Source organism: Gavia stellata, chromosome Z (assembly GCF_030936135.1).
Source record: "Gavia stellata isolate bGavSte3 chromosome Z, bGavSte3.hap2, whole genome shotgun sequence".
NCBI classification, from domain to species: Eukaryota; Metazoa; Chordata; class Aves; order Gaviiformes; family Gaviidae; genus Gavia; species Gavia stellata.
Genome location: NC_082637.1, coordinates 68,637,389 through 68,662,839, shown reverse-complemented (window position 1 = coordinate 68,662,839; position 25,451 = coordinate 68,637,389). Strand labels below are relative to the sequence as shown.

Sequence of the window (25,451 nt, the reverse complement as noted above, 5' to 3'; positions counted from 1 at the left end):
CTTTGACTTAGCACTAGTCTGGTCACATGGACTGAATGCCTATTTAAGGCTGGAGTGCAAATCACAAAACTGATGAACTGAAGTGCATTAGGGGGAGATGGTAACTTCACAAGGTCACTCCTGACACAAGTGACAACAGTAATGCAGAGGCACCCACAGAGTTACCGCTGTCTAAAAGTTGGTCCAGATGCTGCCTATACTAATATTTAGTGAGCCACACTGTATGTCTTAGTCTTACTGTTTGATGCTCCTCTTAAGTGCAAACTTGGATTCCTTGAGAGCAGGGTGTAAATTATGAACGTCATTTAATTCCATACCGTTTCTGAGAGAGAAAATGGATTTCATATACAGTTATCCTGAAAAACTAAGACAGTGCTTAATGTTTCCAGCCCATATGTAAGGTTTTGCTGTGAGACTTCTGTTCAAGATTTTGCCATTCTGTGATGGTATTTACCTTCCTTCCCTAATATGTATCTGAGTAAGGCTAAGCTTCCTTTTCTTGAAATCATTAGGAACTTTATAATGAATTTTGTAACTGCTCTTTTAAGTAAGTACTGCTTTACTTGGATTAAGATAAAAGCTTCTTCTAATGCGTGACGTTTAAACATTAAGTTGGCCTCATTAATGACATCTGAAACAAAGGACTTTTCAGGCTTTTGCCAAGGCATTTTTTGGCCTTGACACACAATATTTAGAATTTCATATGGCAGGTGAATATTCTTTGTATTTGAAGACCCTAAACCATCAAATTCATTTGCAAGTTATTCTTTAACTTAATGAATTAAAACACAAATTAGAATGTGAGTTGTAGTTTAAAAAAGGAAGAAAACCAAGTTGTAAGTCTAGAGGCTTTACTAGTTGACTCAAGTCTAGTTAGAAAGAAACAAAGTTTTTAAACAACTACCATTAGTTCTTCTTTGTTTTTAGTTTGCAGCACAGAGAAAATATAGATAAGCTTTCTAAAATTTTCTCTCTCAGATCAGTTCTTACTTTGATAGATTCCGATTCCTTTGTAAAAAGCAGCCAAGGCTGTTCAAACTATGACCAAAATTAAGCGTTCATTAGCAAATAACTATTCATTGTACGTACTCTTTGAAGAAGGTGAACGATGACAGTTGTTTGGATCAGAAATGGAGTTAGTCTGTCCTGGATGCAGGAATGCCTGTGCTAACATCTTCCCATAAAATAGGAAATGGCGTATTTGTGGGTTTTTAATTAAATGAATAGTTGTTTCTGGAACACAATGCTCAAAGAACAATTTTTTTTTTCCCCTCATTGCCCTGTCTTTATAAAATATAGCCTTGACATTATTCTAATGACTGGACTTTAAGCATTGTTGAGTTGCAAGACAACTTTCCAAAAATCAGATTCATAGTTACAGACCTCATTCATTGATTTTCAGACTCACTTTTTCATGGTGTATCTAACACAGTCTGACTGCATGAGCACATCACTTACTGTGTAAAGTGGCCGTTTCTTTTTAAGGGGGCGGGAAAAAAAATCACGTACAATTATGAAGAAAAACGAAGGAAAAATCTAAAATGCTGCAAATTGAAAATGATACCTCAGAAGCTAAAAAATTGACTCTTAGATTTACCGTCACTTGTTTGTGTATTGTTCTGATGATTCTTTAAGCCATGTACATACCACAGAGCTGCAAGACTGTGCTTCGGTGTATTTATACATTTAACTTAAATTAGTATGCCTGATTTTTTTTTAAGCAACAAAGCCTCACAGTAAATCTGATGCTGTAAAGTTGTATCATTTTTTAAATCAATACTCATTTTCCTATATATACTGTATGTTGTAGAAGAACCAGTAAAAACTGGTTTCTGGAACTGCAGCATTTAATTTAGAAGGAAAGCATCAGATTGCCCTTACAAGTGTATTTTTAATAACATAAATGAAAACAGCATAGGGTTATTCTACCAGGGTGGTTTAGGATAGCTGAGCTTGCAGGACTTGAGGAATCATTATTGGATCCAAAATATTAATAAGTAATTTATAATGATGACATACTGTGAGAAGTTGGGGACAATTATGCATGTATTGTTTATGGTGGAGGTTACCGTTCGTTAAAACGTCCTAAAATATCTCTGTTTGTAACATCTGTAATACACTGGAATCACCTTATTAATACCTATGAGATAACACCTTTAAGCTAATAAGGATTTTTTTTTTCCTACTGAGTCTAAATCTCCTTTTTGATCAGTATTTTTACCTCCAAAATGATTTTAGCAGAAGAATTAGGGGCAAACCCTAATTCCCACCCACATTAGGTGACACAAGTGTCTAATGATTTTTATAAAAGTTGCATCTCCCCTTTTTGAATATCCTATAGGCTGATAGGGGAAGGAAAGATTTGATTAGTGTGGAAAGTTCTGTATCAGAAATAGTCTGTTCTTCTAGGCAAACCCATTTCCTAGTGTACTAGCAATTTTAAGATCGTAAGATGTGATCAGAAATTCTTACTCTGAATGCCCAATGATTTAAGCAAACCCTTCATTAAAAACGCAGGAGTTGGTGCATTTGAAAAGTATTTTCACTTCAGTAATGTACCTCCGGCCATTCCTCTGTGTGGATCTATCATTGTGTTCTATTAGGTAATTCTTTCATGCTAAATTTAACAGGAAAATTAAGTGCCAGTTCCCTCTACACCCACGGTAGGTACATAGTGTTTTTTCTTTCCTTCAGATATTATGACTTTTTGTAACACATGACATTTTATGTTGATTAGACAGCCTGAAATTTTCCTGTTTCAAATAATCATCTCTGATTGTATAGGCATCCTCAAGTCTTCTCAGTCTAAACATTGCTGTAAACCACAATGGAAAAACAGCTTTGAAGTATTCCCAGTAGCAATCTCGGAATTCTTTCAAGTATATTGAGATTTTGTTAGAAATTGAATTGCCAGTGTAATCCATCTTCCTTGTGAGAAAAGATTCAGATAAAGAGCTGGAGCCTAGCAGCATTAAGTATTAGAACATCCCTTTAAATCAATAAGCTACAAATCTGGCAGCGCATTCATGCAATGCCCAGTGCTACACTGAAGTGGCTTTAGTGCTGAAACAGCATTACTAATAGCACATCCCCAACACGGATAAACAGTTGAGTGATGCAGTAACCCAAATTATATGAGACCTTACCCAGTTAAGTTACACAAAAACATTTACGTTGTACTGACATAGATAAGAGAGCAAGGTTTTTTTCTTTTTCTTCTTTTTTTTGCAGATGACTTTCCAAATGTTGTTATAGAAGGCATTCTACATGGAGTATTTTATCCTCATTTACTGCCCAGGTAGAAGCGACGCGTGGCTAGAAGAAGCTGAAGCAAATCTCCGAGTCATGTTTAATGGAATTAACAGGAATAAAATTCTCTGATGTGAAAATTACGCTCAGAAGCAAGAGGCACAACCTCAGTTTAAGTTCAAGCATTATTATCATTTTAAATAAAATCAATGTCACTACAATTGCTGCTTTTAAAAAACGAAGATATGGAAACAACAGTATTGAAGTTATTTATACTTTCTATGTATTGATACGCTCTAACTATTTAACACTAAAAGCTTAAAGTCATACACTGAATTACACTAACCTTTGAAAAGAATTGAAAGCTTTACTAATTATTTCTATAATTTCTATCATAAATTACACTAAACCTTTTTGCACCAGGATTTTTCCCAGCACATTACCCATTGCTGGCAGTGGATGGATTAGAAGTGCTGGCACTGAAGAGAGTGTATGAGAAATTGCCAAAAAAAAAAAAAAAATTAAAGCAAGAAGAAGTTGAATGCAACTTGAAGTATTTTGTTCATTTTTCTTAAATTATTTTGAATCTGCTCCTTGATATCAGGTTGGAAAAGAGCCAACACAGGTGTATGGAGAATTTCTATTGGAAAACATACTTCCACATTCTGATATACATAGCTCTCTCTCAGGAAATTTTCTAGATTTCAGTTGAAATTATTTTATCTACCAGGAGGTTTCACGTGGCATTTATGCATTGCCATTCAGTTATGACATCTAATCTGTGTGTGTGTTCACTCTTCATGTCAACTTGCAGACCATGTTCCATATCTTAACATTTTACAAGTCACAGAGCATACAACTCTGTGGTAAGCTAAAGCAAGAATATCATTAAGTAGTAAAATGATAAAATTAACACTGATACATATATGTATATACTTATATATATGTATTTGTTCAGATTTAACTGGAAATTTGTATGTGTGCTACTGGACATTACAAAATAAATTACTAGAACATGAATGCAGCGCTTCAGTGTGTTTTTTGTGTGTTTCTATTCAAACAAGACATTTCTGACAGCTTGTGTCATCAGAGATGGGTCTCACAGGTATCTCCACATGAAGGATGAGAAAACACCCATGTGCCTGCTCACGTAAAACCCTCAGCACCATGCTATCTGAACATGCTAGCCTTATGGAAGTGTACGTCTTGGGGGAAAAAATTCAGTGTAACTGAACAGCCAGTAAGTCACTGGGCTTATCAGAGGAAGGGAGTGTTGCACAAAAGCTGTAATGGCAAAGCTAGACACCAACAGAAGTCTGATCCTGGAGATGCATGGGTTGCCTCCTGCTGACTACTGAACCTGTTTCAAAGCTGGGACTTGTATAGAAGGCAAGCCTGTGACTGCAGCACTTGTTCAGGTAGCAGAACTCTACACTGTCTGCGGGATCAGCCTCCAGGAAAGCTTTCAGCTACTAGCAGAAAGCTATTTGGGCGAGGGAGGCTGAGGCATTCTCACTCTTATTTCCTAACACTGCTTCCCAGTGCTGCTTTTCAGAGAATTTTACTTCAAACAGTTAGTAGAAAGAAAAATGAACAGGGATAAAATGGAAGTCGGATTGCCTAGTACTAGGCAAATTTAGAAGCCCTCGACAAGTTCTCCTCTAGCTGTTTTAAAAAGGACAGTAATGGTTTCACAGGTCTCTGGAAAAAAGTGTCAGAATTTACCCTCAGGAGAGGCCCCAGGACTGTGGCTGGTGAACCAGCAGAAGTACCCCTGCAACTACCAATGATATGTCAGGAGGACCTGAGGTAAATCCCTGCCCACAGCGTTTTCCTGTTTCCCTGTGAGGGGGGTGCCAGTAGGTACCTACAAGCTCTGTGCTGTAGTCCTTGCTCTTCCCCTGCACCACTGCAAGTCTGGATACCCCACCTGGGCTCCAGGGCACCCTGCAGGAAACTTGTCACTACAAAGGTAAGTGGTGTGCTACCTACTCTGCAGGTGGATGAATCCTTCATCAGATCTTGGCATCAGCTCTTCTATCTTGAGTTCTAAAACACTGGAAACTCAAGAGAAAAAAATCCTCATCTCTTTCCTGTGGAGTACTATGTAACTCATTAAAGAACCTAACAAACACTGCTGTCTCTAAGCGGTGCCTTATGCTGACCTTGTTTAAAAGCTACCAGTTAAGTTGTCAGCTTAAGAGTTATTTAAGAAGCATTACAAAAATAATGAACCTGAAGCTGCATCTCTGACATACAGCACAACTGCAAGAAAAAGTATTTGAGCTTTATCATAAATAACATTAGCTAGGTGTTATAAAATTCACTGTGCTGTAAAACAAGGACTCTTCTGTTTTAACCAATTTCTAACTGATGATCTTACTTAACAATAGACAGAGCTGCTCTTTCTTGATTACTGGATTGTACCTGAGCACTGTGGTTTTTTGAAAGACAGCAGAAACTTTAACTGACACGTTAAGATTAGAGAAATTTACCATCCCTGCTCTAACCTTACAACCTCATTTCCTGGAAAGCAGCACCCTCTGCCTATTCTGCAGAATCAACTGAGGTGAGAAAAAAGGCCTTGGGGGGGGGGGGTGTGGGTGGATCAAAAAAGCTCTTCATTAAGTATTTATTTGAAATCAAAGTTTATTTATTCAAAACACTTCTGCACTTCTGTATTTTACTTTTTTTTTCATTTTTAAAAATGCTGATACTGTTACAGAAAATACTATTTTCAGTTGAAAAGGCAGAAACAAATATTGCAAAAATTTCCAAAGAGAACAAAATTACTGTATTTCAAACCTTGAAAAAAAGAGAAGTACTTCTGAAATTTTTCAAGAAGTAATTTTTCTGCAAGATCTAGGATGTAGTGGGATATGTCTTGAATTCCAAGGAGTGACAGCTCCATCAAGTTGTTAAAGAAATGGTCATATCTTTTATGTATTCGGTAAATGATAAGTATTGTCTAGCCTCATGCATTTTGGCAAAAAACTGAATGGATAGTTGTGATCGGTCAAAAACAGGCCTTAAAGAAAAGTGATTAAGTTTTACTTTCCATTCTGACTGTTGGTCTCACCAGTCGCCTACTTCAACTACAAATGGTTCTTTTACAGCTATTTTGCCACTGTTCACAATCACACAGTCTTGAAGCGGCTGGTCATGTTCATCTGTCTGCTGGAGTTCTATTGAGTGCACCACGGACTGTTAAAGAAAGGAAAAAAAAAAAAAAAAAAAGAGAAGTTCACTTTAGCCAAGGGAACTCCAGCAGCTCAAGTCCGGTACCAGGAAAACGACTAAGCGCTCCTAGCATTACTATTTATTAAGCAACTTCTGAACAAAGACCTTTACCCTGTTGAGTTCCCACATGGGTTTTTTTTTCCACATTACCAGTTGTGCCACTCTGCAGCCCACACACAGTTGACAGAAGCACAGGAAGGCTGTTTGTCCTTTTATAAAAACTTTCAGCCAACAAAAGTATTATGAAGGGGCAATGGAAAAAATCTCTTCAGCTGATCAACCTAGCACATACAGGGTCTATCTGTAGCCTATGATCAGAAAGTGAATCCAGAGATCATAAAGGATGAGCAGTAATTATTTTTCTAATTGTACAATGTAACTGTGCTTCAAGAAATCTGATGACTGTTTTCACCTTTAGTATAACACACACACACACACACAGATTTCAAGAGTGGTACCATGCCCTCCAGTCAGACAGGTACAGGTAAACTACCAGCCTCACACTAGGCAACTAATTAAAGTAGTATTTTTCAAAGACAAAATTCAGTTTGAAATATTGACTACCTGGCTTTTGATATTTGATATTTGATATAACTAAACTAAAACTTAGTCTAAGTCTCTCCTCAAAAACTTTCAGCTACTACTGTAGCTCACGAGAACTGAATTCAATATGAACATGCGAGCGGTGGGCAAGTGTTCTGATGAAGTTTCCAAACTCCTCAAAGAACTGGTCAGTGCAGCAGTTCATGTTTCCCCCACTCATTTTAAAACACAGATTAAATTGAATAATTTAAAAGGAAAACCAGACTACTGAAAGTAGAATCAGTTGGAAGTACCATTTTTAAACTTAAATTCTATTTGGCCTTTGATCAGTTTTGCAGCTGTGCACAGTTTGAGGGAATTAACTAGAATTTTTTTTAAAACAGATCTGAATATATGTGTTTGTACACTTTACATTCACAAGCTTCTACAAACCCTAACAGTGAAAGTGTTATCTGTAACTAGCACATGCTACAAAAATAGATTTTAGCTTGTAGAAATACAATTATTTCGTGGCTAACAGCGCTAGTGAAAGGGGGACCTGAACTTACTCCATCTGTAACCTGCAAAGGTGTCAACGTTGATTTCATTGGTTAGTGGTCTGAAACAAGAGCTGTGAAAGCCAAAGGCATGATTTAAGTTTCCATTTCTGCAGTCACCATCTGCTGTTTCAGTTCTAAATCATCCAGCTCCAGGCTCTTCACAATCATTTTCTACCATGTACATATTAGGTAAACACTCAATTGTTTTGAACTACAATGGTGTAAGTTACACTAACACAGATACAACACGGCAGAATTTGTCCAGATTTTCTTGGTTTAATCTTGCCATTACTTTTAGCTTACCATTCCATCAAGGACTTTGCCAAATACTACATGTTTTCCATCTAACCAGGAAGGCTTTGTCACACTGATGAAGAACTGGGATCCGTTGGTGTCTGGGCCAGAATTAGCCATGCTAACCCATCCAATTCCGTAGTGTTTGAGCTTGAAGTTCTCATCTGGAAACCTTTCTCCATAGATGCTTCTTCCTATGACACAAAATAAGAAAGCAAACTTTAAAAAAAAAAAATCAAACAAAAAAAACCCCCTTTTTGTTCAAAAATGGGAAAAACAAAGTATGAATTTGGGAGTCAAAAATTAATTGTTTGAGTAAGCACAGTGACATCACTGTTCCATCATCAGTGATTCCACAACTAAGAGCATTTTGTGTGTAAAGAAAAAGATAAGCTAAGACACCACATACAAGGAGAGAATATTTAAAGCTGATGATGCTTTATCCTTTGAATTTAACAAGTAAGCTAAGTACCTTCAAAGGACCTGCTTACATACACCATTGAACAATAGTATACTTCCATTGACCAATAGTATACTTCACCCTGTTCAACAAATTTCAATTACGTAATTACGGCCACTAAAAATAAGGTTGCCATGTTTTGTGACAATTTTAGTCTTAACTTTTCCTCCTAATAAGAAATTGCTTAGGTATATATGAATTGTTTAGATATATATGAAGACCAAATGGAAGTTAACCTAAAAGACTCAGTGTGGATTTGTACAATCATTACATAAGGATTTTGATGTTTCTGAAATAGTTCAGAAGACAAAATATTTGAGCCATGTTTAAACCACCACCACTTTGAAAAGAGAAGGCTGTCTGTCTCATTCTTTATTTGTACAGTGCCTAGCACAATGGGGACACTGCTCCCAACACTGCTAGATACTATCCCAATAAACAGTATTAGCAGGCAAAAAAAGACTGCCTACCTTTAATGCTAAAACTGTGTCTTTGGACTTTTAGCCTTCCCCATTGTTCACTGCACGGAAAAGGAAGGTGTGTTTGCCATTCTATCCCACCAGGGAAATCACCAACATTGTACGCAGACAGTTCAAGTCATAGCATGTGAAGAATGTGCATGTAAAGGATGAGAAGAAATCAGAAGCCAGAACGCATGCAATGCAAGAGATGCTGCACTGGGATTGCCCTCCTTAGTGGGCCAAACTGGTCATATGGAGGCTCAGGAGGGAAAAGTGATACACACAGCCAGAACTCACACCACCAGTAAGTTTATGGTTTTAAATTTAGTAAGAGAAAAAAGGGGAGAGGGCATCACCCTCATTTTCTAATTTCTCTACCCCTGTTTTGAAATTCCCTCCCACAGCACATTTCAGAAGATGCCACACAACTGGCTGAGCTGAAAGCAGAGAGGACAGCCTACTCCTTCCCTACCTGCCTTCCCTCTACATGCTTTCACTGTTTCATCACGGATTAGTTTTCTGCTGGGTGACTTGAATTGCTTCATGTATACATGCAATCAACGAGTGCCTCAGAGAAGGAGCGCTGTCACAAAGCCAGAACAGGGGAAGGGTGGAGACATCCATCTTTTGGAGACAGTATGTTGTAGTAGCAGCTCAGCTGGTCACGTGGCTCCAGCCCACCACGCAAAGCCATGCTTCTTGAATGGGGACAAGTCACAGACAGAAAAGAGCTATCTGCAAAAATTGAGGACAAAGGAAGCTCCACACATACTTATAATCAGGTAATCCAAGTAATTGCAGCTTATGTTCTAAGATGCTTTGAATACTACTAGATGCTCTAAAACAAATTTTTTTTTTCATTTATATAAGCTGAGAGAATGAGGGAATACGCTGATTTACCCATCCTTTCAACATTCAAAGAAAGGAAAGGGAACCTGGAAGATATGAAGCATGTTACCTCCTGATCCATCTCCAGCTGTGAAGTCTCCTCCTTGAATCATGAAGTCTTTGATAACACGATGAAATTTACTTCCTTTGTATCCATATCCTCTCTAAGAAAATGAAATAATTCTTTAAATGAATATAACATCCATTTCTATACAGTCATATGGAAATATGCATGCGGTGAATGGCCACATTTCACAAAGTATACCACCACCAGAGACAAATACTGGCAAGAAACAAATTAAACTGAGATGCAGGTGAATGCAGCTGGGCTGTACTGCCACAAAGCAGGTATTATTCAGGTGATCAAAGGCATTGGCTTTATTTGACTGGCATCTGACCATAGTACCTCTACATGCTAGATCTGCATGGCAGGGACAGACTGAGGTGGTGATATCCAACATCTCATAATTACATTGTGTGAACCAAGCCCCAAACACCCAAGAAGACACACACCAGTGCACAGCCTTGGGGATGGCACTCTTGCACAGGCTCCACTGAAGTAAGATTGACAGTTCACAGCTGAAACAGCATTAAAAAAATATTTACTTCCCAATCTGAACTTTAGTACACAGTGGAAGAAAAATGCAAACATACTTCTCCAGTTGCCAGCACAATGAAGTTCTCCACAGTCTTTGGGACAATTTTTCCAAACAATCCAATTACAATTCTGCCAACATCTTTGTCTCCAATCTTCACATCAAAGAACACCTAAACATTTTTGTGAAGAGAACAAAAGTGATACAAACATGAGCACAACAAAAAGGCCAAGCTTTTGAAAGCATAAAGTGGAAAGAAACTGCTTCTGGCTGGTCTATATTAATAGTATCCTTCAATTCCTGAGAATGCGGTTTAAGAAAAATCCTTTCAGAGCTACCAAAATCAGATTATGCAGAAAACTATTTGAGAACTGGTGACTCTACGTTTTGATCCTTACTGCTTTTAAGGGCTCAGTGAGACTGCTGTATCACAAGTTTGAAGGTAGTGTTCACGAAGACTTTTCTCAGACCTGCATGTCTTTAAAGCTGTATGGAAAAGATGAAATATGAAAGTAAGGAAGAACAATGATGCTATTGCAGCGTGGTGAACAGTAACAAGGAACTATAGTACTGACACTCCCCAGAAACGATAGTTTGCTATCCACTCAATCCTCACTGTTCTAGGCATTAGTATGTATGTGATTAAGTATAGGTGAAAGCCTAAATTTCATTAAATTGACAAACAGTGGGAAAAAAAATCTTACGGCTCAAGCAAGGATTCACTTTCCCAAATATGAATTCAAACCTGACAGAGAAACAACCATGCTGTGTTATTCAGCTGATTACCTAAAAGCTTCCATATAGATGTCGCTAAAAATCAACTTCAAAAAGGCAAATGAGTTATAAAGCATTTTAATATAGTTCAGAATGTATGAATGCATATTTGAATGTGCAAAAATGTTCCAACAATTACTGAAAATAGGAACAGCTATAAGGAAATGAGGCATTTTGAAGTTCTGAAAAAGTTACATAAAGACTATTACAACTTCTAGGAAACAGCAATGTGTATTCCTGTGATGTGGTATTTGCTGTTCCTGCAACACTAAGAAATTAGTCCAATAATGATAATAAATGACCACAGTCTCTCCAGCGTGAATGCCTCTTTCACGCTTTCCTACTAAACTTTTCTGCTGTTTCTTGATCTTCCATGTGGTTTTTGACTGTTGAACTTTTGGCTAACGCTATAGAAGCTCTAGAAAGAAAATAAAATTCCTTTTGATACACCTCATTCATTTCCTTGGCACTTGCACTAAATAACATACTGCTTAGATGTGTGGGTCCCAAAGTATTAACAGCTCGCTTTCACTAACTTCTTAACATTTTTATAAACATACCTCTCTGAATTTTGCCGCCAGGGTTATCTAAGTAAGGGGTATTGCCTGCCTACATTTTCTAAACGAACCTTATTTTGCCTAGAAATGTTGTCCTAGTAGAAGGACTGCCTGAAATACATAAGCATATAAAAGTAACACAACCAAGGCTACCAAACAATGACCCCAGATAGCAGTAACAAACACTTTCACAGAGCCAAGTCCATTGTATACTGTAAACTTAACCCAACCAGAAGGCTTCATTCATGGCAGAGCTGCTCACCTAAGCAGCAAACCCAGTACTTCCAAAAAGCGTTGCTTCTGCTTATTCTGCGTTTGTGAACGAACAGTAAGTTCCTGGCTTCCTGTTAGCACTTCATATACCTGTGCTACACGCTTGGTGATTTTTGGAAAGCTCTGTGCTCCCTAATTATGCACCACATATGGTGTCTATGCGTATTTCTGGCCAGGAAATCAAATACGGAAATATTTGGTAGCCCTAGATGCCATTTTTGCATAGAGAAGCCATGTTCTCTGAAGCGTATTTCCTCAAGTTCTCTGGAAAGTCAGTAAGCATGTAGATCCTAGTGAGCTCGTCAACACAGCAGTCTCAAATCTCAAAAATATCTGGCCAGATTATTCACCAAAAACTCTTAAAGAAAATAAGTATTTTAAATTTTCAGTCTTACTAATATTTATATAAATATGTAATCCTATTTACAATTTGCAGTGAGTATTTCAAGGCTGAAATGAAGAAGAGTGCACTAGGTTCTCATGAACATGTTCATATATAATTTACACAAGATGGTGTACATCAAAACAAAAAAACAGCCAAGAGTATTCAATTATTCAGGGGAAAAGAAAAAAAAGCTGACTGTGAAAGAAAGATCTCATGATTCCTAGAGACCAGATAATATAATGACAAATGAACTCCTGATCAATGCAAAATACTGCATGTGGAAAAGGACTATACAGCCTCAAAAATGGGTCCCAAATCGGCTAGCACTCAGAAAAGACACCTGGAGTCACCCTGAGCAGTCTGATGAAAATCTTGGCTCTGGGCTTGTGAAGGTCAGAGAAGGAAAATCAATGTTAGAAATAATTAAAAATGGCTAAGGACAAGAGATGGGCATACTTATGCCATGGTATACATCTGTACTGTGCATTCACACCCTGACTGCTGCATGTAATTCTTGCTTATCTATCAGAAAATGATAAAACCAACCTAAAAGAGGTAGAGAAAAGGGCAGCACAGATGCTCAAAGATCTGGCATACCTTTTGTATGAAGGAAGATTAAATAAAACTATGCAAGCTGGAAGAGAGAAAACTGGTGTGATCTGATGAACTCTGTAAAGTTATGCCTGGCTTGGACAAGGAAAATTGGCAGCTGCAATTCTCTATGTCCTGCAACGTAAGAATCAGAAAAGGGCATAAAATGAATTTCCAGGCAGAAGGTCTGAAGAAGCAAAGTACTTTATGCATAATTAAACTGGAATATATTGCCAGAAGATGATTTGGAGGCCAAAGCATATGGGATTTACCCCCCAAGAAAATCAAATTCATGGACTAGAAGTCCATGGCAATGAAACTGTAGACAGTTGTAGACAATGGTGGCAATGAAGTCCAGAGACAAAGGCACAGCTTGTGGCTTAGGGAGCTGAGGCCCTGCCAGATGAAGCAGCTCTGACCCTGCCCTGTCACGCTTTCACGAGTGCAGGCATCTTTCACCAGGAACACGGCACTCACTCTTGAGTGTAGGTGGAAAGGTACTTTGGGGCAGAAACATCTAATCCCTACTTTATCCAAAGCCAGACTGGACATCTCACCCCCTGCACCAGCCAAAACTTTTTGGAAAGAGATGCCAGCGTGTTGCGAACCAGGTGCATCCCCATCCCGCTGCCAGGCAGCACGGTGTTCAAGTCTTGTCTCTTGGGCAGAGCCATCTGTAATTATCACCCGCGGCCGTGGCGCAAACCCCATCCTGCCAATGAAGGAGATCTGAAGGCCGAGCCACGCTGACTGCCGGCCCCCAGCTTCGCTGGCAGCACGCTCTGAAGCGTGACGCTGTTAGGGTTAGGTCTTAACCCACACCAGCTGCCCAAGCCTGTCGTGGGCAGGAAGGACAAGGGAGCGGGAGACAAGGGGGCAATAAAATGACAGCTCACAACACCGAGAGTTTCAGCAAAGAGGGGAGGCAAAAAAATAACTATGCCACAACTAAGCCCCAGAGCAGTTAAAACCCCACTGCTCGGCACAGCGCGGACACCACCAGGCAGACCCCAACTGCCTGTGGCCACAGCAGAGACGGCAGAACCAAGGATGTAATTACGAATTTTAAAGTTACCATTTCTGTCAGCCAGAGGCAAGCTGAGCTGACTGAAAGTTTGAGGTGTGGCAGCGCCTTACAGAAAGGGGTCATGCCCAAAGGGGTTAAAAAGAAAAAAAAACGAAACCAAAAAACACCCCAAAACACTTATAAACGGGACTTGTCCAAGCCCTCTCCAAACCCGACCCCGCAGGGGCCCCCTCTCTGCCCGGAATCCCGTCCGGGAAAGAGCGAGCCGGCGAGGGACCAGTTTTACACCATAAAACCGGGGTGAACGGCAGCCAGGCGGCCCCCCCCCTCCCGGGAACCGCCGACAACGGGCGCGGAGCTGGCAGGGAAAACACCCTTCGGGGGCCCGCTGAGGAGGCGCCGCAGCCCCATCACGACCGACCGATCCCGACTCGCTCAGGCCGGCGGCCGGGGAGGCTTCCCGGCCGGCGCAGCCGCCCCGGCCGCGGGCGAGAGTCACCTTGGCTGTCACGCTGGGTCCCCTCCTCTTGAAGCCCTCACTCGCCGGGGCCAGGAAGCAAAGGCAAGCGACAGCGCCGAGCAACGCCGCCGGCCCCCCGCGGCCCATGGCGCTGAGGCGAGCACTGCGGCGCCTGCGCCGGGCGGCTCCTCCCGCGCCGTGTGGCGGGGGGGCCGGCGGGGGGAGCGGCGGGGCGGCCGCCCGCCCGCCCGTGCGAGCGGCGGCTGTGGCTGGCCCCGGCCCTGCTGAGCGTCGGAGGGTGGGCGAAGCCTGTCAGGAGCGCGGCCCTTGGGGACCCCGCCTGGACGGAGGCGGGCGCTGGGAGAGGTGCGGTGACAGCCGCCTGCCTTCAGACCCCGCGGCTTTCTTCCGAGCGCCTTCTCCTGCTTCTGGGGTACGGGGGGCTCCCAGTACCCTGGCTGGGTTTGGGGTGGTGACAGTGCCGGGGCGGTCGTGGTGCCCGTCCCTGTGGGGGCGCGGGGAGCCGCGTGGCCTCCTCGGGGGCTCAGCCTCACCAAACAGGAGCTGGAGTTGCCTGTGAGGGGCTCAGCAGCGCTGCTTTTGGCTTCAGCCAGTCCGTGTGCGCGGGAGGGTTGCGGGGAGATCCCACAAGCGGGTGAAGTAGCCAACATAGTGGATGTTCGGGGGGCTTTGAAAGTCGGTCGTTGGTCTTTCATCTTCGGGGTATTTAATGTGCTGAGGAGAAGGACGAGCCCGTAAGGCACTTGTAATACTTACGGTTTCCTTTGTGTTAGCAGCAGAGGTGCACTGCTTGGCACCCGGGTGAGCACCCATGGCTTTGGACAGCGAGGAGCTGCACCAGACAGATTCATCACACACAAATGTCTTTCCCAAGCCGTTGCCTACCAAGACAGGGAAGAGGGATCCCGGTCTAGCAAATTACTTCACCTTTGACACTGACCTGCTACCTTCTCTGCTCAAAAACTGTTTGCATTCAGGACCTGTCCCAAATGCCATTGCTGCTGTAGTCTCTAGAAAATTTTCAAATTGTAACGCACAGTGAAATTTGTGGCCCCCCAAGTGCCAGCATACGGAAGAAATACAATTAGTAGATACTGATAGACTGCAAGCGGGGGGCTGACAGTGGCATATGTAAACGCACTCGAGGTTAAACTAAGCAGCGCTGTGTTTCTGGGTGTATGGCATAGCTCCTGTACAGAAAGTTCGGTGCTGGTTGCAAAGCCATCCCAGAGCTCTGGCGCAGCGCCCGAGGGACGATAATCTCTGCGCCGCCTCACGTACACTGTCGTTGCTGCTGAGCCTCTTAGCTTGAGGCTCTGCCTCAACTAGCAAGTAGCAGACACAGTAGTTGGTGCTGAAAGGTTGATGTCTGCACTGTGTGCTTTTCAGGTGGCCTGTCCAGTTGACCAAATGCCCACTAGCAGTTGAAGAGTGCTGGGCATACTCCTGGAACACATCTTCCAGTTTAGTTTCCTCTGACAGGAACCCAGTTTGTGTATGGCAAGACCTCTGCACTGAGAACCAAAGCACAGCAAGTGGGAGCGTTGGAAAGATGCACATCAAAAGGGCACTCCTGATCCGAACTAAAACATACCATAGACATACCCTAATGCACACCTTTGACTCTAGTTTGGTCACAGACTACTTTTCTCAGGAGTTGGCATTTTTCTGCTGTTTTCCAGTCTGCCCCACATGCTGCTCGCACTAATGCATCTGGGTGCAATGAAATTTCTCATCAGGCGACTATAGTAAAAACTCACTTCCCAAGCACAGCAGAGAGTGGTGATTACTGATTCCACATTACATAGCACATGAGCAGAAACACCAAGTGATCGTCTTAATTGATGACTGACACAAACAGATTCCCTCTCCTCAAGAGGTGCAATTGTAGCTCCTGGGTCAAAGAACCACCTGGGCTAATCTAGGGCTTAACTTTGGCACCTGACCTATGTACTGGCATTTTGTAAAACTGAGGGCTTTACCAATGCCCTGCCCCTGGGGACTCACTGTCAGCACTGGGGACTATGGGGCTTCAGGGCATGGTTCAAGACATTTACCCAGTTTCCCTGTAGCTAATTAGATCAGTTAATCTTAGTGCTGAAACAAAACTAGTTCATGTGTGTATAGGTGGTTAAAGTGCTTCTTTGATCCCGGTGTTAGTGGTTGCTATATTTCACACTCACATTCTTCTTTAAATACCAAAGCAGGCCCAAAACTTTACTGTCTCTTATGTCAATGCACTTTCAGAGCATATGAGTATGAGAGTTTACTCAGAGTAAACTGACTATGTGTTTATTTTCTCTGCCAGTTTGATAAGGTACTGAGAATTTAAAATTATGATTCAGCTGCCTTCCTTGCATTGCATCACCACATAGTAATGGTGTTTGACTAGCTCTGGAGTAAAGATTTACTGCAGAAATGTAACAAAGATATACTGATTTGTTGCAGTAGTTGGGTATAAACTTTAAAAGGACTGTATTATTGGATAAATACATTAGAAAATAGTTAGGGATTTTAACTAAATACTCACAGAAACCTTTTGCAGCCCACATATGTAGCTAATCACAGAAATCTCAACAGTTAAAATCCAGAAGTTGAAAACTTACCGTTTCCATCTCTCTGTATCACTACAATCTACCTTTATTACAGCTACCTATTCAGTATTTGTCTGCTCTGAAGTTGTAGTCATTATGCTTACACTAAACAAGAAATGTTACAGAGTGTGGGATATTCAGAGGAATGTTATGAAAATGGAAAAAGGTTCCTCTTGGAGCATATGTGAGGGCATGTTAAAATTCTTCAGCACTCTGAAGGTAATATTTTTAGTTTTGGGGTGAGTGGGAAGAGACCGATGTGGGCAGAGCATTTTCTGATACTCCAGGTGCAGGCAAGTCACAAGGTGAATGTTGACAGAAATGTGGGAAAAGGTGGAGCCATAACTAATTCTAAGTTTTGAATCTGAAATAAGACAAATGCTGGCTGATGAGACTGTATTTTCATAGAGCAATTCAGTCAGAGTAGGTCACTGGTTCAAATCATGAGGTGCAGAGGAACAAGCAGTGAGCTGGAAAGACAAGAAAAGATGGGCAGCTCCTTATTTTCATACTCCTTAATACAGAAAGGGCCTAGTCAGTGTAGGTATGCTGAACAATACTGTCCACAGTACTCCCTTTCACTCTCAATAAAAATGTTTGTGTTTGCAAGGATGACTTCCCTGTTTATTGAAGTGTAAATATGTTTCATCCATGTACAAGATGGTAGCATGAGGCAGGAAGAATGAAATGAGTGGTTAATAGCACTGAAGAGATTTTAAAACAGCAAGATGAGACAGGATCTGGTTTACATTATCTTGGAAAGTTTATGCACATTGGTGATGCTGCTAAGTAATTTTTGGAAGAAGATAAAACAATGTTTAAAGAGGAAATCTCAAAAAGAGGCAGAAACTTAATATGTTCAATGAAAAAATTTTACACGGAAAACCTCTTCCTGACGCTGAAAGAAGTACATGTTATTTTTGTAGGAATTTGATGTCATGACTATCAAACTGAAAGTACACAAAAGCCAGACGAACAGTAGGTTTTGTACTAACTGTGAAAAGAAAGAAATCCTTACAATAAAACTAGGGAATAATATGTAAAAATTGCTTATGACCTCTTTATTTTTCTGCTTTAATTATTCATAACTATCTTGAAGTTTTTGGAGGTCTCCTCGAACTCTTTACACAGACAAATGAGTACAGTCTGCTGAGAACTACACTGAATTCACTGCGGCTTTGCACAGGCACAGTTTCTCTATATTAAAAAAAAGGCAAAATCAGGAAAGGGTCTACAACAGAAGACCATTCTTTCCTGTTCCATCTTCCCTAGCCATGAACAATTTGTTCACCTCTTCCGTACAGCTGATTTGAAGACTGTTATCATTTCTCCCCTTGGTTTTCTTTTCTGTAGACTAAACAACCCCAATTCCTTCAATCTTTCCACATGGGTCAAATATTACAGCAGGCATCATCTGGCTCTGTAGTTTTTAGTTGAAATATTACCGTTATCCTTAAATGGGAGTAGAAGTTACAGATAAGCACATTTTGTCATTTCTTGCTTTTTTTCTTTCTTAAATTGATCAAGTGACGTGAGGCTATTGTGACAAAAATTACATAGCCCATTAAAAGAATGTGTTCAAACTATATTGTGTAATATGGTGCACAGGGCATTTTGCATTTTAGAGCTAGCAGACGTGTTATTTTGGTGCTTGATGTCTTCTGAAGTAATCAAGCCTTTAAAAGAATAATTTGCTACTGTTTGACAGTCTTCAATTTAAGTAATAGTATCTGTAATGAGGTGTTTCATTGCTTCTGATGGGCTCTTTACAATTTAAAATGGATACAGAATAGGGTTGTATCAAGCATATAGCACCTGACAGATTTTGATTTCTAGTAGCACTAGCATTGGCAGTAATTCTAGCACTTCCTTTCAGCGCTATGGCATTTTAGTGAGCTATGATTTATTGTAGTGATATAGAAATATTTCATATCCAAACTGCTCTAGTATATCATGTTATACAGGTAAAAAGAATTCTGGGCATGACATACATAATAATAATGCTTTATGGCTCTGTAGACACTTTCTTCAATGTTAACTGCTTGACAGCTGCCAGGATAAAACTTGGAGTAAGCACTATGTTCTGTAAGGCTGCTATAACTGAGCTTTTATTTTTATTTCCTCACTTCGAAATGGGTTTTTGATTCTTAAACCTGAATCACTGAAAGTGTGTCATCTTTCCCAGGCTTGATCTTTGTCCATATTGTTTCACAATGCTATCGTATTACTTGTCTCAGATTTTTAATGTATCACTGGTAAAGTCATATGCTTAAAGCCAAACTTTAATCCCAAAAAGACTAAGAAATTACACCACTTCATCTTATACATTGTCTGTATTATAAAGCTATACTATATCAGAGCCATTGTGATTGCATATAATTCTAAGAGAACACAGTTTAAAAAAAAACCAACTTAAGGTCCACAAATTGTAAGTCACTATATATGGCCTTCATGAATAATGAAGAAAGAAGTTTATGGGGAGTTTTGTTTGTGTTTTTTTTGTCTTTTCCTTTATGTGACTTCAGAAAGATGGAGTGTATCATATGTGCTGTCTCTTCTATTAAATCACTTGTAAAATGGCTTAGACTTCTCCTGTCATCTGGTGCACTTATGCAAAATAAATGTGCCCTATGCTCCGGATAAGTGTCTTCCTTTTGGTTAATAGTTTTTAAGCTTTCTAAATTTTGTATCCAAACACAATTTGAAGTGTCACCCTTTCCACTCTAATGGTCAAAGCATTTATTTAGGTGATACCAGCAACGTGTTTTCAAAATAGTGCAGCTGGAGCCAGAACCATTTTTGCTTTGAGCACATTTGTTTACAGGATATCAGAGCTATCTGTAATTGCACATCTCACTGCAGTGAGCATTTAGCACATAGTCATTCATTTGAGTTCTGTTTTTCATACCATCTGCAGTTGCATAAGACTCCTTAAGGGAAAAGAAAAAAACTAGCAGTAAAGCCTCGCTGTAAGGAAGCATACAGTCAGATTTCTTTGTTTTCAAGGCAAAAAGTCTAAAACTTCTTCATAGCATCTTAAAATTACGTGTTTTTTTCTCTCTCTGATTATTACCGTCAATAAAGATTTTAGTTCTCCAAACACTTTTGCACATCCCTTAACTATGACTGTGGTCTGTCTTCCATGGAACTACTTACACCTGAAGGTCAGTACATAGGTGCTTGAAAATTATGCCTTTGTCAATAACTTTGTCGATACTTCTAGCCTGATAATGCCCAAAGGTGCAAATCAGGATATACAGCCTGTGGCTTTGGGCTCTTAAGAGAAAAGAGGAAATAATTCCTTCCTTAAAAACACCAATGGGAAGTTGAAAAAGTTGTGAAGCAATATCCTGTCACATGACTATGGTGAAGAATTGATCCAGCTTTGCTCTTTTCGTGTGAGATTTTTAATTATTATTTATATAGTTGCTGGTAGAGTTTTTTGAGCAAAGGTGAGGTGGGGGAAGAATGAAATAGGAAGAGTGAAACAGAGAAAGCTCATTCATTATTTAGGAGGTAAATAGCAACTCAGAAGTAACACTCGGAAGATGACTAAAGTACTCAGCATTAAGAAGGCATGTGAATGGGATTGGTCCCCACCTGCCAAATACCAGAGAAGACTGTAGTAGTCAAGAGGAAAAGCTTGCAGCTGTTCAAGGAGAAAGTGACAATGGCAAGTACAAGAGTTTTTCCTTTCGGAGTCGTAAAGAAAGCAGTCAGATGTTGAGAGAGCTTTTATATGAAAAGTGATAATTTTAGAAAAGACCTGAGTATCTAGAACCAGGGAGAAGGCTGCTTCAAGGATGGTTTTAAATGGACAAAAATATGATGGTGGTTTATTTCAAGATGAGTGAAAGGTGAGGATAAATGATATTTCTGTCTTCAACTCACTCTGGAGCCTGCTGTGCTGACAGAAGTACAAAGTTAGCTTCATTAGTACAGGAAATATGGCTTAGAAGATACAGAGAAAACTGATACGTGTGATTTCAGCATCCCTGATGTTCAGCATTGTTATTACCATGCTAAAAGTAGTGTCTGATCAAGGACCCCATCTATCTAGTAGGTTTCTAATCAGTAAGCTGCAGTGTTACTGAAACGATGAATTATTTTATCATCTTACAGAGTACACTACGTAAGGAAGATATCTTAAACTACCTACAAAGGTTTGGGGCCAGTTCTTCACCTGCATAGTACCTTTTAACTTTGAAAGACATTTCATACTTACGCATACGCAGTTGCCCGCAACACACTTGACTTAGATACCACCCTATTTGTTCCATGTTTCAGGTGATTATGAAAATATACAGTGAAGTAAAGAAAATATGTTATTAGGGCTGTAGTATTCTTCCTGGAGATGTTGCCAATCAGACACCAAATCTCTGAGAAATGCATACCATGATCCTTTGTCTGCATGAAATAATTTTGTATAAATTTTTGCACATTAAATGTGTGCAGTAGCTAAAGGAACTCTGCCAGGATTACATAAGGATCTAGGAAAGGCCCCTAGTGCTGCTTATGAGATGAGCAGTAAGTGCTCCCCTGTAGGCAAGTATATATAGTTGGTGTTTTTCCTTAGTATCTTTTGTTTGAACAGTGTTATGGTCAGTCATACGTAAACTCCTGTACACTGATCCTCGTTAAAAATTTCTGTGTCACAGTATCTAGGAAAGTATGATGGTTTCTTGTACTTGAAAAAAAGCAGTATCCTGAGTAGCATGACACAATAGCTCTGCATATATTCACATTTTAGTGGTGTTTGTGTGGGTTTTGCAACATTCAGATGAATGCCATTGAAGCTATTGTTCTTTCCCTCTTCGTTATCTATTCTGATTCTACCCATTCTAAGTGATTTATTTTATAAAAATCCTACTCTAGAGTGCTTTGTAAATTTTACATTTTGTGCCTAGTAACTTGTTACAGCAGTCACCCTTGTATTTCGTCATAGGGTTTTTTGTAGTGCTGGTAATGAATGGTAATGCGAGTGTGTTATTTTTGAGAAAGCAATTCCAGATCATTTGGAAATAATTCTGATTTTCGGTTTTTGAGAGCTGCACAGATGGCAGTGGGACGCTTTATATTTACAAGTCAGATGTTCAGAGGTGCCTGAAGGATCTCAGCATTTAATTTCCATTATCAAAAGAGGAACCAAGAGGCCTGACATGAAAAGCTGGGGATTTTAAACACCTTGTTCACCTTTGGGAAAGGAGCTTTCGGCCATTGGGGAACTTTTCAGTATTGTTTTTAGACTTTACAGGGTTAAGCTAGCAGAAAAGAGTAGTGTTTTAAAGACTTTTTTTAAAGTGTCAACAACCCACCTAAGCCCTGAAGACTACACAAAGCATTTTGAAACAAGAACTTCTTACAAAATACATAGAATATACATAACGCATGGAAATGCAATTGTCTGGAATGAAAATTTACTCATACTGCTGTCACTTCTCAATATTTAATTAATCCGAAACTGATGCTGATGACACGTTTTCCTCTTGCCTTTTGTGTTCTCTGTATTTCCTGGGAAGCAAGACTGCTAAGCCTTAACTGTAAGTGTTTGTTCTTAGTACATTGCCATTAAATGTTTTACTGGTTTTTGGTTTTATCACTCATTGATATGAAGCACTGTAATATGTCAGAAAAAGCGGAAATAGTCTGGGAAATTTAAATTGGTCTGAACAAACAGAGCAGGTCTCTAGGCAGCCTGATCTAGTTGCTCATGGCAGGGGGTTGGACTAGGTGACCTTTAAGGGTCTCTTCTAACACAAACCATTCTATGATTCTGTGAAAAGGAATCATATTTGTGACTGTGAGCAAAGGAACCTGGGATAAATAGCTGAAGGATCAGATGTGTTAATATGATTTTACTGGGAAAAAATGCTTTTAGAAATATGACTTCACATCGTGTTTTATATGCTGAAATGCCTAGTGTAATTGTAACACCATTGAAACTTTTGTTACTTCTTCAGTCTTTAGATTGCTTATACTTTGCTGGATGTCGTATTTCCTCTATGTCTGGAAGCATACCTTAATTACATCATGTTTTGGATGGCACATCTCACAGAGTTTTGGTAGAGAAACTAGTGATTTGGATGGTGAAACAGATTACAGAATCCCATTTGTATTATTTAATCCATTAAATTCTAGATAATCCTCATTAGAGTGACAAAAGCCTTACATTGATTATTGTTTTTCAGTTCAAAATAGACTTCGGTGGATTTAAATCAAATCCCACAAATGCTACCTGGAAGCTGATTTATTTTTATGTCAGTTTCTACATATCTTAAAGTACGGCCCTGGTGTCTAGCAGAAGCAGCAGCAGAGTAGAAACAGAGCAGATGTTTCTCTGATTGTATCTAGGGGTATGTCAATGGTATTCTTAGAAATAGAGAAATTTTGGCTTGGCAAACTACTGGTGGCATTTTTCTCCTCATTAAAACATCAGATTGATAAAGTCCATGTACTGCTCTGTTCCAAAATGTTCAGGCTTCTTTAAACATGAGCATTCTTATGATTTCATTGGCACTGCAGGCTTCTAGGGAACTCACTTTTTACAGATCTCTTCCTTCACATCTTTCCTTCCATCAACCTGACAAGTGAGAAAAAAGTCACCCCTAAGATTGCCAGTTGTGGCTGCTGCTGAAGGCAAGGGATTACAGTGAATACTTAAAATTCAGTTCCAGGAAATCTTTTTCCTTTTTGGGGCTATGCCCTGTCTCTCTCCCAGTTGACAGAAAAGCCAGCACTTTCTTAGATTTATCAATGTCCTGTGTCAAAATTCTCTAACTTCAGACAGCGTAGCCAGGGAAGTGACAGCTTTATATGCATCCCTCTGTAGAAGACCTCAGTAGAGTTGTAAATCCAGAGTTTATTCACAACTGTTGTGCTCATACATTGCTATAAAAGCAGACTGATACATCATGTGATGTGCAAACTACTGTTTTCACACTTAAGACACCAATCTGTAAATTTAAACCAGTAAATCTTCTTGAACGTGAAGACAGAATTGGTACTCATTTCATAAACACATTGGCTATGTATATGATGTCTAATGTAGCAAATGTTCGCTGAGAGGATAAACAATGTCACACACAGCTAAAGTGTTGCCTTTTAATGACATGGTTCATAAATTATAATGTCATTAGGAAATTAGATTCAAACCATTTAGAAAAGCAAAATGAGTGTTTGAAATGTAAATTAGAACTTGGATCTTTTTTTCTGCCTCTTTAGCATCAGTGTAAACTCAGTTCTCACAAAGTGGTGTTTGCCTTTGTCAAAGCAGGATACTCAAGAGGATACGAACAGCGCGTTGGTGAAGCCTTCCAGCAGGGGTGTCCTTGTTGGCTGACCTTCTCTTCTCTCTGTCTTCTGTCTGTGATGCTTCCCTATTAATTGCATTTTCTGTCTGAGTAGGGTTTTTACATTTGGTAGTGTAGGATTTGTACATTTGGCAGCCTGTAAGGATCAACTTGGCTAAGGATGTTTTTCTAGTGAGACTAAGAGTGACCACATGTGGTCTTTTCTGCCAGAAGGTGTGAGTGGTAGAAGAGACATTTCACAGCTATGATCTGATTAAATGAAGCTTATCCATAGTTGTGTGTGAACCTCTTACCAATTCAAAGATAGCGGCATGATTCATGCTTCTTCCTTCAGACCTAGAATACGTCTGCATGACTACAGATACTATCACAAGTCGTATTTCAGCTGTGACCTGAAAGAGCAAAATTGTCAGGTGTCCCAGTCCTGATTTCTAGAGGAAAATAAGATGACCATGGCTTTCAGATCAATTCATTAGAAAACTCCTCTGTGAAAGCTGGGACAGGAGGAGGTCATCTATGAGGACAGCTAAGAAGACAAGCACGAGTTCATACTGTGGCAAGCTGGGATAAACATGAAGTTAAGGCTCCACGTTTCCTTTCCTTTCCTTCCCTTCTCTTCCATTCCCACTGACTTTTTCTGAGATTTACAAAAAGTTTTAGCTCATCTGTACAGTGAGTTATATCACTACCTCATTGCTACACAAAGATCAGTGGCTCAGTTGCAGGACCCATCTGTATTCTTCAGAAGTTACAGTTGGGAGAGTAAGTGATGAATCCTCACTGTAGCAGCTTCCAGCAGTACGACAACTGTGTCTCTATCTTCCAGTGGATGCTGTTGCCTCCGCTATTAAGACATTAGGATGCTGACAAGAAATCAAGTGCAACTAGCTCATCCTGAATCACAGCAAGGTCAAAATTGTGCTGTGAGATGATGCTTTGAGTACCTGTCTGAGATACTGTTTCCAGCAGTATATAGGCCTCTGTGTCACGCTATGAAGCCTTGGCATCCTGTCTGAATTAGATAAGCAGGTAGCATCAGTATGTACAAATGCCTTATTTAGCATTTAGCTTGCCTGGAAAATTTTGTCTCTCCCTGATGGGCAAGGACCTGATAAAGCAAACGGTGAATTTTTTTGAGATCTTGAACAAATCTCAGCTGCTTCAGTTGAAACTGGCTGGCTGAGGCTGT

The 25,451-nt window shown here is 40.1% G+C and overlaps 2 protein-coding genes across 2 annotated transcripts in view; one reads left to right on the top strand and one right to left on the bottom strand.

The window, feature by feature from the left end:
* The window catches only part of SNX24 (sorting nexin 24), a 96,042-nt gene extending 92,267 nt beyond the window's left edge, over positions 1-3,775 (top strand). The window contains exon 7 of the mRNA XM_059833927.1: positions 3,232-3,775. Coding sequence (XP_059689910.1) covers positions 3,232-3,302 — 71 coding nt within the window. The 3' untranslated portion in view covers positions 3,303-3,775. The remainder of the gene's footprint in view (positions 1-3,231) is intronic.
* Positions 3,776-5,924: 2,149 nt separating this feature from the next.
* On the bottom strand, positions 5,925-14,491 carry PPIC (peptidylprolyl isomerase C). Its single transcript, XM_059833548.1, has 5 exons — positions 14,377-14,491; positions 10,329-10,442; positions 9,745-9,838; positions 7,875-8,059; positions 5,925-6,453 (listed from the first exon to the last, which is right to left on the bottom strand). The coding sequence occupies exons 1-5, from the start codon at positions 14,482-14,484 to the stop codon at positions 6,325-6,327; spliced, it is 630 nt and encodes a 209-aa protein (XP_059689531.1). The 5' UTR covers positions 14,485-14,491; the 3' UTR covers positions 5,925-6,324.
* Between the last annotated feature and the right edge of the window lie 10,960 nt (positions 14,492-25,451).

Excerpts from the sequence above, each read along its gene's own strand:
- PPIC (XM_059833548.1), bottom strand. The coding sequence starts at position 14,484 with ATGGGCCGCGGGGGGCCGGCGGCGTTGCTCGGCGCTGTCGCTTGCCTT. Across the intron at positions 8,060-9,744 it reads AGCTGGAGATGGATCAGGAG|GAAGAAGCATCTATGGAGAA; the intron begins GTAACATGCTTC and ends TTTGTGTCATAG. Across the intron at positions 6,454-7,874 it reads GCAAAGTCCTTGATGGAATG|TCCGTGGTGCACTCAATAGA; the intron begins GTAAGCTAAAAG and ends TTTCTTTAACAG.